The sequence below is a fragment of the Silurus aristotelis genome, assembly GCF_946808225.1.
Source record: "Silurus aristotelis genome assembly, chromosome: 26".
Lineage (NCBI taxonomy): Eukaryota > Metazoa > Chordata > Actinopteri > Siluriformes > Siluridae > Silurus > Silurus aristotelis.
This window is the reverse complement of record NC_139599.1, coordinates 8,371,599-8,383,519: the sequence shown is the minus strand read 5'-3', so window position 1 is coordinate 8,383,519 and position 11,921 is coordinate 8,371,599. Positions and strand designations below refer to the sequence as shown.

Here is an 11,921-nt window from a genome sequence, read left to right as displayed (position 1 = left end):
CTAGCTCGGAATGAATGAGTCCCACTACAAGTGTTGATATTTATTCTGTGCAGGTTTTTATTCAATTTTTTTTTTTAATGACTCAATTTACCAATCCCCCCCAAAAAAGAACATTACCAAGCGTTAAATACAGGCGTTAACGTGTTCACGTTTATTCCGAATAGTAGAAAAACATTAACAGACGCACACAGACAATATAGACAATGGAAATTGCTCTCTTTATGCAACTTGGGCGGCCCTTAAAAGGGCCTTTTTTTTTGGATGTTAATCAGTCAAAGTCATTGTTCAATATTCTTGGGACTGAGAAGAGCTTTTCTTTCCCGCCTTGCCGGAACTCGGTGCGGCCTGGCCGGTCTTTTTGGGCAGCAACACGGCCTGGATGTTGGGTAACACGCCGCCCTGAGCAATGGTCACTCCGCCGAGCAGTTTGTTTAACTCTTCGTCGTTGCGGACGGCAAGTTGAAGGTGCCTGGGAATGATGCGGGTCTTTTTGTTGTCGCGGGCTGCGTTCCCCGCTAACTCCAGGATCTCAGCGGTCAGATACTCGAGCACGGCGGCCAAGTAGACTGGAGCACCAGCACCGACCCGCTCCGCGTAGTTGCCTTTCCGCAGCAGACGATGCACACGGCCCACGGGGAACTGCAGACCAGCACGGGAGCTGCGAGTCTTGGCCTTAGCACGGGCTTTTCCTCCGGTTTTGCCTCTTCCAGACATATTCGTAGGACGTCTTCTTCTACTTCTTACAGCCAAAAGAAAAAAAACAATCGGTGTGAGGCGTCGGGATTCAATGCTGCAGTATTTAAGGACAGGCAGAACGCGGGCGCTTCTACCTGCCCCCTCTTTTTCATTGGTCACACCGCATGGACGAAGGATTCCATTTGCTGTCGAGGTGAATGCGGCACAGGATGTGAACGCTAATTGGTTCAAAGCTGCCGTGCATAAACAGGGGAAACCGAAACACCAATCACAACCCTGCTGATTCATCCTGCAAGCTGATTAGGCGGTTGTGTCTGTCTGTGTTGCTATTGGTTCTTAATCCTGTCAATCATGTTTTGGCGGAAAATTCAAACAAATGACACGCGCTCCCTCTGAATTTTAAGTGAAGGACTTTTTGGCGGAAAGTGAAATCAAAAGAAAGAACAGGAAAAAAAAGATAGAGAAATAATTAAAGAAATCAGCTTTATATATTAAGAGACGCATAAGCATTAAATGTGTTAAATACGTAATTAGTGAGGGATTGACATGTTTTATGATGCAAATGCTTAAAAAAATAAATAAACCCAAATTGTAGCCAACAAATCTATCTTTATTGGTTTCTTGCAAAATCCTTAACAATCCATTGTCCTTATTTAGTTTTGAAACTTATCACTCAAATCTTCAGCATTAAAATTACACAGTATTCCCCCCCCCTTTTTTTTTTTTTTTTTTTTTTTTTTTTTTGCATTTACTTCATTTTTTTTACTAAGGAGTAAAACACACTTGTTGCATTTTCAAGATATGCACAGCCAGGTTTAAGAAAAAGAACCCCAAAAGAATGCATTTTCAAAAAATAATTTATTTCGAATACATTAAGTATTGAAGATGCCACATGGTTATATAAAGCTCCAGCTTTCTGAGGGGACCTTTATCTCTTCATCGAGGGAAGAAAAAACATCTGGGTCTTTAAGGTTAGTGTTAGTATGAGGATTTCTGTTTTACTTCACATCTTTAGCAGAGAAGAACCCAAAGTAAGAAAACACACATCCGGTATGCACTGCACGATTCCTTTAAAACAGAAATGACCAAACTTTTAGCCCACAGGCAAAAATGGACCCCTTTGTTTTGGCCTGCAATGCCATATATACGAGAAGATAGGGCAAAAAGGAAGAACATTTTATTTGGAAAAACTTAAGAAATAAGGACCAGCTTTATGTCTCTCGCTAGATCACCGAATTGCTTTATTAGGTATTAAACGTTATTATACAATAAATTAGACTGTTTTTCATTATACTATGAGTTTCACTGAACTAGAAATCTGGAAGTTAAGCTGCAGATTACAATGTGTAGTAATTAACCTGTTAAGCAGATTACCTATTTATTTAATATTATAAAATCATGAATGTAACCATGGCTGCTTCAATTTTAATATAATGCTTGGTATAATGCAACATTTAATTTTGCCCCATGGCCCTCAATCAAGTTAGATTTTTGGCCCTTCATAGGTAAAAGGTTTGGGCATCTCTAGTTTAAAACATTACTAATGATTTTTAATCCTATGAAAAAGCTCGTACGAGCAAGGCCATGCAATATTATGTGTGCATCTGAAGTCGAAGAGCATCGAAAAAGAGCAAAAACAGGACAAGATCTACTTCAGTCTACTAAGTGGGACAAATGATATGTATAATCAAATCTCTTTTCTAGATGATCGGAGTCTGACATCTGAAGTGTAAAGCTTATTAAAATGATAACTGGGAAATGTCCGTCTCCTCTACGACTGAAACATTACTTATACATTAAAGCATTCTCATTTAAACAACACTATTTGCACACGAGTAGGCCTGGATCTCTAAGCTATCCATGCTGGGAAGGGGGGACATTGCCTGTAAAGATGAGATATGTAAATTAAAGTTTCTGGGTGCTGAAAAGTCAACAAAAAAATTATATTTGCGCAAACCGTTAATATTGTCCCCTGAGGTTTTTTTTTCTTTCATATGCATGAACCCTGAAATATTTGTACTGAAAATGTAAGTAAATATAATTTAAAATAAAACCTAGATCACGTTACTTAGAATATCTCCATCACCTGTGTCCTAGCTTACAAGTAAAATTCCCTTCCAACATAACCTTGAGATATATTTTTTTTGATCACAAATAAATATTATAAAATAAGACTGTGCCACAATGAAAAGAAAAATAAGTACCACTATTGGAAAAAACAGAGCTTAATATCTAAATTGCCATTAATTACAGCAAAAACAACTGGTCACACAGTACAAGTTGCACCATATGTAATATAAGAGAAACTTCCAGTTTAGAAATAATTTAGTGTTATGACCTTACAAAACACAAAATGATAAAACATGATGAAACGCTCACCGGCGCTGTAAACAATCTGATAAAGTCCCAAAGTGCAGCCGATGGAAATTAAATAATTGAAAAAAACCACATAGCAACATAAAATGGGAAGCTTTGATGAGGATTGATTCACATCGCCCCCTTGTGCTGAACAAATGGAACAGCATTTCACTCTCCTTCTGTGGTCCTTCCTAATTATCCATAGAAGCAGCCATTTAAAGTATTTTATTAAATAAACAGTTTAGACAACGAAAAGTCTTTAAGAAGTTCACAACCCCTTTGTCTTCCCCATATCTGAGATTTCAGCCTGAGCCATCTGTCAAAATTCGCATCTAACAAAGACACAGTCTCACAAAAGAAAACGAACACCACAGATCACTGACTTATTTTCGTCTACACGACTCCTTCAAACGTCTTTTGACTGGCGCCTGCACCATGTCTTTCCTCTTTCCCTGTGTGATTCAGTTGTCGAGCGCACTGGCGCCTCCGTTTGTTGAACTGCTTTTGCCCTTGCTTTTAGATGAGCGGAAGGAGAAGCGTTTGATGAGGCGGCGGGAGAAGCTTCCGGATTTCTTGCGCCCACTGGAGGAGCAGGAAGCCGTGGACGGGTCGTTGTCCAGGTTGGTGACGTCCTCGTGGGACTGGCTGAAGCTCGAGTTCTTCTCCCGATGTCTCCTGCGGAACAAGAGCTTTGTGCCACTCCGAAGGAAGCCCACTGCCACACAGACAAAATCAGGAAAAAATCAAAAGGTATGGTTAATTTTATTATATATATTATATTTATGCTGTATATATGTAAAAATTCAGATTGTATTTGATAGATAATCATACTCAGTACAACATGCAGTAAAAAGTTTAACCACTGCTCCATAAAAAAAAATTTTATTAAAAAAAAAAAGAAAAAAAAAAGAGAAATAAGATATACTACATAATAAAAAGCCTAGAAACAAATTGTAATCACAAATAAAAAGATACAAATAAAATATATTAAATATGTTCTACTTAAACCTAAGGGTTTAATAAATCTGAAACATTAAAAAAAATGAACAAAATATATTTTGCACAGTTAAATAATGTTCATAAAAAATAATGTCAAATATCACGCATAGTGGAATTTGATTTTACAGTTAACTAAATTCATGGATTTTCTTTATTCTTTTTAGTATTTTTTTACATTGTACATTGAAACTGAAGGCATCCAAACTATGAAAGAACACATATGGAATTATGTAGTAAACAAAAAAGTTAGTTTTCTTTTGTGTTATAAACAAAGTTATAAACAAAAATATGTTTTATATTTTAGATTGTCTAAAGTATCTAATTTAGTGTTGATGACAGCACGGCAAATTAATGGCATTCCCTCATCAGATTCACAACGCAGTCACCTGGAAGTCATTGGTTGTCGTGTGCAGAAGAGAGGGAGAGTATAGAGTCAATTACCCTATTAGTGCTACTACAACTACTGTACAAATCCATATTATAGCCAGAAACACTCAGTTAATTAAACTTTAACTTGAAGAAATAAAGATTAGTCAGTCTGAAAAATCTCAAGAACTTGAAATGTATTCCCAAATACAGTCTCCAAAACCATGAACCATTTGATGAAACAGGCTTTTCTCAGGACCGTCCCAGAAAAGGATCAATTTAACACAATTACCAGACTCAGGAATCATCAACTGACATAAATGCTTCTTGGAGTTCAAGTGGAAGACATATTTCAACATCCACTGTTTGGAGAAGATTGTGTAAGTCAGGCCTTCATGGTTAAATTGCGTCAAAGAAACCAAGAAATCGGAAGAACAACAAGAAGAGACTTGCTTGGGCCAAGAAACACAATTAGAACGAAGCCAGTTGGATCAGTGGAAACTTGTCCTTTGGTCCAATTAGTCCAAATTTGAGATTTTTGATACTATCTGGTGTCTTTGTTAGATGTACAGAAGGTGAATGGACGGTTCCTGAATTTGTGGTTTCCACTGTGAGGTGGAAGTGGAGGTGGAGGAGGAGGTTTAATAGTGTCGGGGTGTTTTTGATGATGACACTGTTGGTGATTTAATCAAAACTGAGGGCACACTTAACCAGTATGGCTACCACAGCATTTTGCGGCAGGCTATACCATCTGTTTTGCACTTACCCTGTAATTTGTTTTGCAACAGGACAGTGATCCCAATCTCTCTCTCTCTCTCTCTCTCTCTCTCTCTCTCTCTCTCTCTATCTATCTATATATATCTATATATCTATATATATATATATATATATATATATATATATATATATATATATATATATATCGTGTTTTATATATATATATATATATATATATATATATATATATATATATATATATATATATATATATATATATATATATATAAAACACGTTCTATCGTGACTTTCACTTTATCCTCATTTGCCTTTCCCTTCTATATATACTTTGTAATGTAAATCTTTTAAATTAAATTAAAATACATATACATTACGGAGGACAACTCTGCACTGTCACGGCCCTGTAGGGGATAAGGGGTTGGGTAAGAGGTCGATTGCCTGTCAAAATTACTGATTAATAATATTTAATTGATGAATTAGCCATATTTTATTTACACATCAGTAAGTTGGTTGCCAATTATAGCAAAAGTAGCACATTTTTGTTATGTTATGTCATATTCTTTCTTTTGGCACAGCCCTGGTCAGGCCCAACCATTAAAATCCTGCATCTAGTGAGAAGTTACAAATGATGTGCTCCTAAAAAAAAAAAAAACATATGTTCCTGTCAGAGCTTACCTTTATGATCTTTGAGGCTGCGTGTCTCGAGTGCTCCAGTCGATCCTGTCTCTGACTCCACGTCGTCCACAGACGGCCGCTCAGATGCATCAGACGGTGTGGTCTCATCGACGTCCTGGTGTGCAGCAGCTCCGTGATGGTTGTGGTTCCCTGCAGGAGAATTCTCCCCCTGCAGGGCAGCGTCCATCGCTGCGGCATAACCCACTGAAAGTGCAGAGTCGTCCTCTGTAATGGGAACCTGGAGAGTGGAAGAAAAATCAATGTGACAAACTTTTTTGTTTACCCCAGTTGTAGTGATTGAGCAAGGGCTTATTTAGTGTCTGATTACTGTGTCTTTAGTTTTACACTGAAGCTATGAGACTACATTAGCGAACATGCAATGGAAGTCTATTTCACCCAAAACTATCGCTTATATCATTTTATCAAATCACTTTATGAACCATAATCTTAAATTTAAATATGATGTATTTATAAGTATTTCCAAATTGCATTTTATGTAAAAAAGTAATCTGAAAAAATAAAAAAGAAGAAGCTGATTCTGCCAACAAAATGTAATTGCATTACCTCATAGCTCAAACACGAAACTACAGAAGCAAACATTATGGCTAATCAGCTAAGTGGAAAATTATGTACATTTTATGTGGCCATCACTGTACTGCTTATGCTATACAGAATTTATGTTTTGTCATTTCCTAAAATGGCACACATGAGTAAAGATACAATTCATTCATATTAGCATTCTTATCATGCATTATGCTCATCTCTATATTTACTTCTTATTGTACATGACTTACAAGATCATCGGTACCCTCTGTAATTTTAAGCATAATGCAGAATGTCAGAAAACCTTAAAATGTTTACTCCCCCAATCTAAAGTAATAAATCCAAAAAACTAGCCTGCTGAGCAGCTGGGATATCTCACAGTCATGTACTGATTAAACATTTACCTTCCCATGATTCAGCTTTAAATGCATTACACTGTATTACCGGAGCCAAGATACAGTACATTAGCACACAAATATTCCAAAGTGCCATTGATTTTTATTGTTTAAACTGGAAAGTAACTAGATCTCTACCTCAATACGAGAGTTATGATTGAATAAAAATGGCTCTGCCACATGGTTATGTTTGTGACGTTTTCAGTTGTCACTCTATCTTTTGAGATTGGTAACATAAAACAATGATACATACTGGCCTATGCAATGTCCTACGTGAAAAAAAATTTGATCAGAATAATGAACGACCTGCGGATGGGCCGTCCAAAGCAGAATTATGGCAGCACAAGCTAGGACGTTTTTTTTTTAATCACCCTATGATGTCATCTGACCTTTGACACTCCAGAGATGATGAGCGTGCTGCGTTTAGTGGGCGTTTTCTTTACCGCCTTACTGGCTGACTCAGTCAGCTGCCTGATCGCTGTCTCTGCTACAGGATCCAGTCCATTTGAGATGGGACTTCCTGTAGGGATACAGACAGACAGTGTGGACACACAAACGAATGGACAACTTGAACTGAACCAATATCAGACGATTACTGTCACTTCACAAATTACCACTAGACTCTTTATTGCTCTGAAAGCCTCAATGAGAAAAACCTAATGGATAACTGACTGTTAGCCGTGGGGCTGATACTGGCTCGGGTCTGGAAGCTCTCTGTCAGCACTGTCGGCCTTTTCTCCGTAACCTCCACCTTAGAGGGAGATTTGGAGGGAGAATCTCCTATTTGCACACCCAGGCAGACAAACGGAAACAAAAGAAAATACACAAGTAAAAATAAATAACAATGAAGTGTTTATTACATACCACAGAAAACCTTATTAAACTTCAGATTTAAGAACAAAGTTATTGCAGAGCAGCATTACAAGTACATTTTCAATATTTAATAAGTTCATTTTTATATTTACCAACTAATATTTTATTTGCCTACAAGACATTTTACATTTCCTTGATTTAAATATTAGTTTGCAAACTCATTAAAGGTTCTGATGAAGCTACCTAGTCTGCGGTCCAGTTTCGGCCGTGACTGGATGGTGGTGACGGTGGTGACAATAGTGCCGTCAGGCATGATCGTACGGTCCACATCCACTTTTTTGGACGGCGTGAGCGAGAAGCGGAGCGGGGTGGCGTTATGACATCCACGTCCGTCATTTAACTCCAAATACATGACCTATGTGGAAGGACACACAAAATCAGGGCCTAGGATACGTAGAATTGTAGTTTTGAATGAGAGACAAGAGGTATACTGAAGACTTAATTTTTTTTTTATAAATCAAAGTATATCAAATATCAGTATTACACTATAAATGATCATTACAACACACTTCTCACCTCCAATGTGACTGTAGCCGTCGGTGTCAGACCGTGACCTGGTGTAATGGAAAGCCTTTGCTGTCCACTGGGACTCCTCTTAGGAATATCCAGGGATAAGCAAGCATGGCCTGGCAAAGATCCTATCAAGTGAAACATTTAAAAAAACACACACACATTTGAAGATAGAAAGGGTTGCCATCTTGACTCCAAAGAAAAAAGAGTAATAAATAAATGAATAAATAATAAATGACAAGTTTGAAATACACCTATATGTAGAACAATGTTCAGATTGGTTAATATGGCAACGACTTACGTTCTCCTTTGCTATTGCGTTCCACTAGTCTAACTTTGAGTTCTTTGGTTTCTGGTTGCAAATCCCTACAAAAAAAAAGTAAAGTTAAAAGATCTTGGGGTCATGTCTTAACCCAACTGAATTTAAATTGGTTCAAAGTGTAAATAAACAGTACATAAATCTAAAATAAAATCACCCAGTGTCCAATCACAGTGATTTGGTAATACTAAAGAGCAATTAATAGTACAGCAGTACAGCATGTGCTGAAACTGCAGAATTATAATCATTCACAGCAGGAGAGTGTGAACATCCTGTTAATAGTGCTGAATTAAATAGTGAGCTAATGGCTCATTCACACATCCACTGTGCCATGGGAGGAGGGTGGATTCGATGTCGAGCTCACACTCAGAATAAGAATAAAAGAAAGAACGGGTAAGGCCCACTTATTTCAATGAAGTGGTTTCCTTTTAAAGTATGTATATTTTTTAATGATTAAATTAATTCATCAATATCTGAATACAAAACTGTATTTTTCATTTGTGGCGGCTCCGTTACACCAAATCTTAAATCCTTTAATGTCTGGCTTTAAAACAGTTTAACACATACAATAAATTTCCAAATGTATTGGGTCACCTGACCTTTCCTGCTATATTTGGTTCTTTTCCAAACTGTTTCCACAAAGCTTTTGTACAGAACGTCTTCAGATACCCTATAATAAAATGTAGCACTTTGAACAGGAAACCCAAACCTGTGCACAAAGCTAGCCAGCTCCATGAAGATATGATTTGCATGGGTTGGAGTGGAAGATCTTGAGTAGACTGCTATAGAGCTTTGACCTCATCAATATTGAACACCTTTGGGATGAAGTGGAAGGCTGACTGCAACCCAGGCCTCCTCATCCTACACTAGTACCTGCCTTTACTAAACCTTGTGGATGAATGAGCACAAATCTCCACAAGCACACGGCAAAATCTAGTGGAACATCTTCCACTTCCACGGTTATTTTAACAGCAAACGGGGATTGATAAGGAATGGGATGTTTAAAAAGCTTGTACATCTTATAGTCAGGTGTCCACAAACCTTTGTCTATGTAGTGTATCTTTCTAAAGTAAAGTAATAAACTTCAGGATAACTGCATTAGCAGCTCAACTTGATGTCCGGCTTCATCACACCACCTTATTGTTGACTATCCCATGGCACAGATGAGTGGTTAAGCCGAACTGATGCAACACAACTCAAGTTTACTTTTTTTATTTTACAGTCAGTTATTTTACAGATCATACAGTAATCTGACACATTGACTCTCTCTTCTAAGGTGCAAAGGCTTATATATATTTTTTTTTTTTACAAAACAAAAACAAACAGCCATATATGGTCTTACACTGAGCTATCACTCAAAGTTTCAACCTAAGCAACTCATATTCATCAGATGTTCTTTCTTTCTAAGTAATATTGCTCACACAAAAACACTCACAGTGTAAGGTCCTCCCCCCAGTCTAGTGTGGCTTTGGGGCTGGAGGAAGGTGTGAGGAAACGGGTTCTCTTCTCCAGCACTGGGATGTCCAGACTCAGGACGCAGCACAGCTCCGCAACATGATCATGCGAATCTGAGGGCACACATCATCATTACCCTCTTAAACACCCACAGAGCTGTTTTCAAAATGGAAAATGTGTGGATTTATTTGCAGTTAATGTGTGGGTTGATTTATTTTAAAGAGCAAACCAATGTGTCCATGAGAATATTGGCAGGAAGAAGGTGATACCTTTTTTGATCCTGGTGACTTTGAGTTGGCGAACCAGAAGGCGTTTCATAGCACTGCTCTGCTGCGGAGAGTTTTGACTCCCTTCCTGTTTTTCTCTGGGAAACTGTGAAACAGGACAGAGGTTACTGTTTAGTAAATAACAGAGGATAATGAATTACCGTAAATTATTTTAATTGCTTGTTTTTTCAATGAAATAAACAGCCACATCTTCAGATATCATATTTGGAAATAATACAAGCCTGTTCAAACACATTAATCTGAGACACACAAAAAAGTAAACCGCAAACATGATGTAAATTGTGTGTGTGTGTGTGTGTGTGTGTGTATACGCGCACTCTTACAGCAGGACTGGAGACACACGCTCTCAGGTTGAGGATCATTGCAGGCTGTGTGGCGTACAGTGTATCCTCCACCAGCTTCACTATCATATCCACATCCACTTCTGCCTCCGAATCCTTCACACAGATTCAGACCACATTCATCAGTAATAATACACAAATCACACATATCGTCCCCAGAGCAACTACAAGATGGCACTATACTTAAAAGGAAACAGACATTTAAATTGAACCACAGACATAATGGGTTTCAGATTGTACACTGTGGTTTGAGCGAAGTTTCAACCAGCATTAATACCCATGACTGTATAGAGCAGCATATCCCTACTGCATCTGTGTAGAGAATTTTGTGCAGTTTGTTCTGTTTTCCAGATGAAAGCAACCCAAAACTCAAATCCAAAAGTCCAAATATGCTACTTACAAATTATATAAACAGTATTTATCACCACAGTCACTAATAAAAATATTTTAGCAAAATGGTATTAAAAATACACGGTTTCCATAAACTTTTTTAATGCATTTCCCAAATTTGATTGCATTAGCATGTGTATTTTAGAAATAATAATAAAAAAAACAGCTATGAAAATCAGACACGCATAACGAAAAGGGCAGTTTTCTTGACTTTCTACCAATAAAGCGTCTTCATCATTTCCTCGAACCTGGCAACACTATAATGTCCCCTGACTATAATTTGTAAGTGTATTATTATTTTGTTATAGAATTGAAAAGATGATTCTTTTGTTTGTAACAGCCCTACCATTTTACAAAGCTGACTATGCATAGCATTCTGTGCTCATAATATCAAGTTCAAAGCTGAACCCTTCAAAAATCCTACAGATTTCAATTTCTGAGGTGGTTTTCAATCATTTAGTTTTTCCACTGTCTAATGGTGTTTTTTCCCCTAGTGCTAAGAAGCTGGGGAATGTGAGCTGCTCTGTCAGCTAGCTAGAATTTCTAAACTAGGGGAATAAAAGTCATTAGAGGATAATGTTAATTTCTTAAGCAAGCTAAACCGATACTAAAGACTGTGTGTAAATAAATCACAAGCTGTTGTGCGGTTCAGGTAAACCTTCCCTCACCTCTCGCTGGACTCTTTGTCGTGGTGTCACAGTTAAGGACAGCAGAGGCTGCTGGGAAAACATCCAGGACACCAAAAGTCCTTCTTGCTCCACCTCCTCCAAGCAGACCTGCAACTAAACAGACCCCCCAACACACCAGGTTTTACAGTAGTAATTGGAATGAACTTATTTGGTGACACATCCCAGTTCTGTGTTAAACTTGTAGAAGACTGATGAACTAGACCAAACAATTTTCTAAATACAATATCCAAAACCTACTTATGTGCAATTATATAGGCCATGGAACAACTTCATGTAGCCAATGTCTT

At 37.7% G+C, this 11,921-nt stretch overlaps 2 protein-coding genes across 3 annotated transcripts in view; both read right to left on the bottom strand.

Moving 5' to 3' along the window:
* Positions 1-136: 136 nt before the first annotated feature.
* On the bottom strand, positions 137-825 carry h2ax (H2A.X variant histone). The gene has a single exon (XM_083532007.1). It carries the CDS (start codon positions 712-714, stop codon positions 286-288), a length of 429 nt encoding a protein of 142 aa, XP_083388133.1. The 5' UTR covers positions 715-825; the 3' UTR covers positions 137-285.
* c2cd2l (c2cd2 like) overlaps positions 137-11,921 on the bottom strand; it is a 46,186-nt gene continuing 34,401 nt past the window's right edge. For both annotated transcript variants that reach the window (XM_083531853.1, XM_083531852.1), the window contains exons 5-15: positions 11,614-11,727; positions 10,538-10,651; positions 10,197-10,299; positions 9,908-10,040; positions 8,455-8,519; positions 8,160-8,281; positions 7,827-7,998; positions 7,443-7,550; positions 7,160-7,290; positions 5,833-6,070; positions 137-3,769 (exon numbers count right to left, since the gene is read on the bottom strand). In XM_083531853.1, the coding sequence (XP_083387979.1) occupies positions 3,516-3,769; positions 5,833-6,070; positions 7,160-7,290; positions 7,443-7,550; positions 7,827-7,998; positions 8,160-8,281; positions 8,455-8,519; positions 9,908-10,040; positions 10,197-10,299; positions 10,538-10,651; positions 11,614-11,727 (1,554 nt within the window). In that variant the 3' untranslated portion in view covers positions 137-3,515. The remainder of the gene's footprint in view (positions 3,770-5,832; positions 6,071-7,159; positions 7,291-7,442; positions 7,551-7,826; positions 7,999-8,159; positions 8,282-8,454; positions 8,520-9,907; positions 10,041-10,196; positions 10,300-10,537; positions 10,652-11,613; positions 11,728-11,921) is intronic.

What these genes read in the sequence shown, in the direction of transcription:
- h2ax (XM_083532007.1), bottom strand. Translation starts at nt 714, where the DNA reads ATGTCTGGAAGAGGCAAAACCGGAGGAAAAGCCCGTGCTAAGGCCAAG.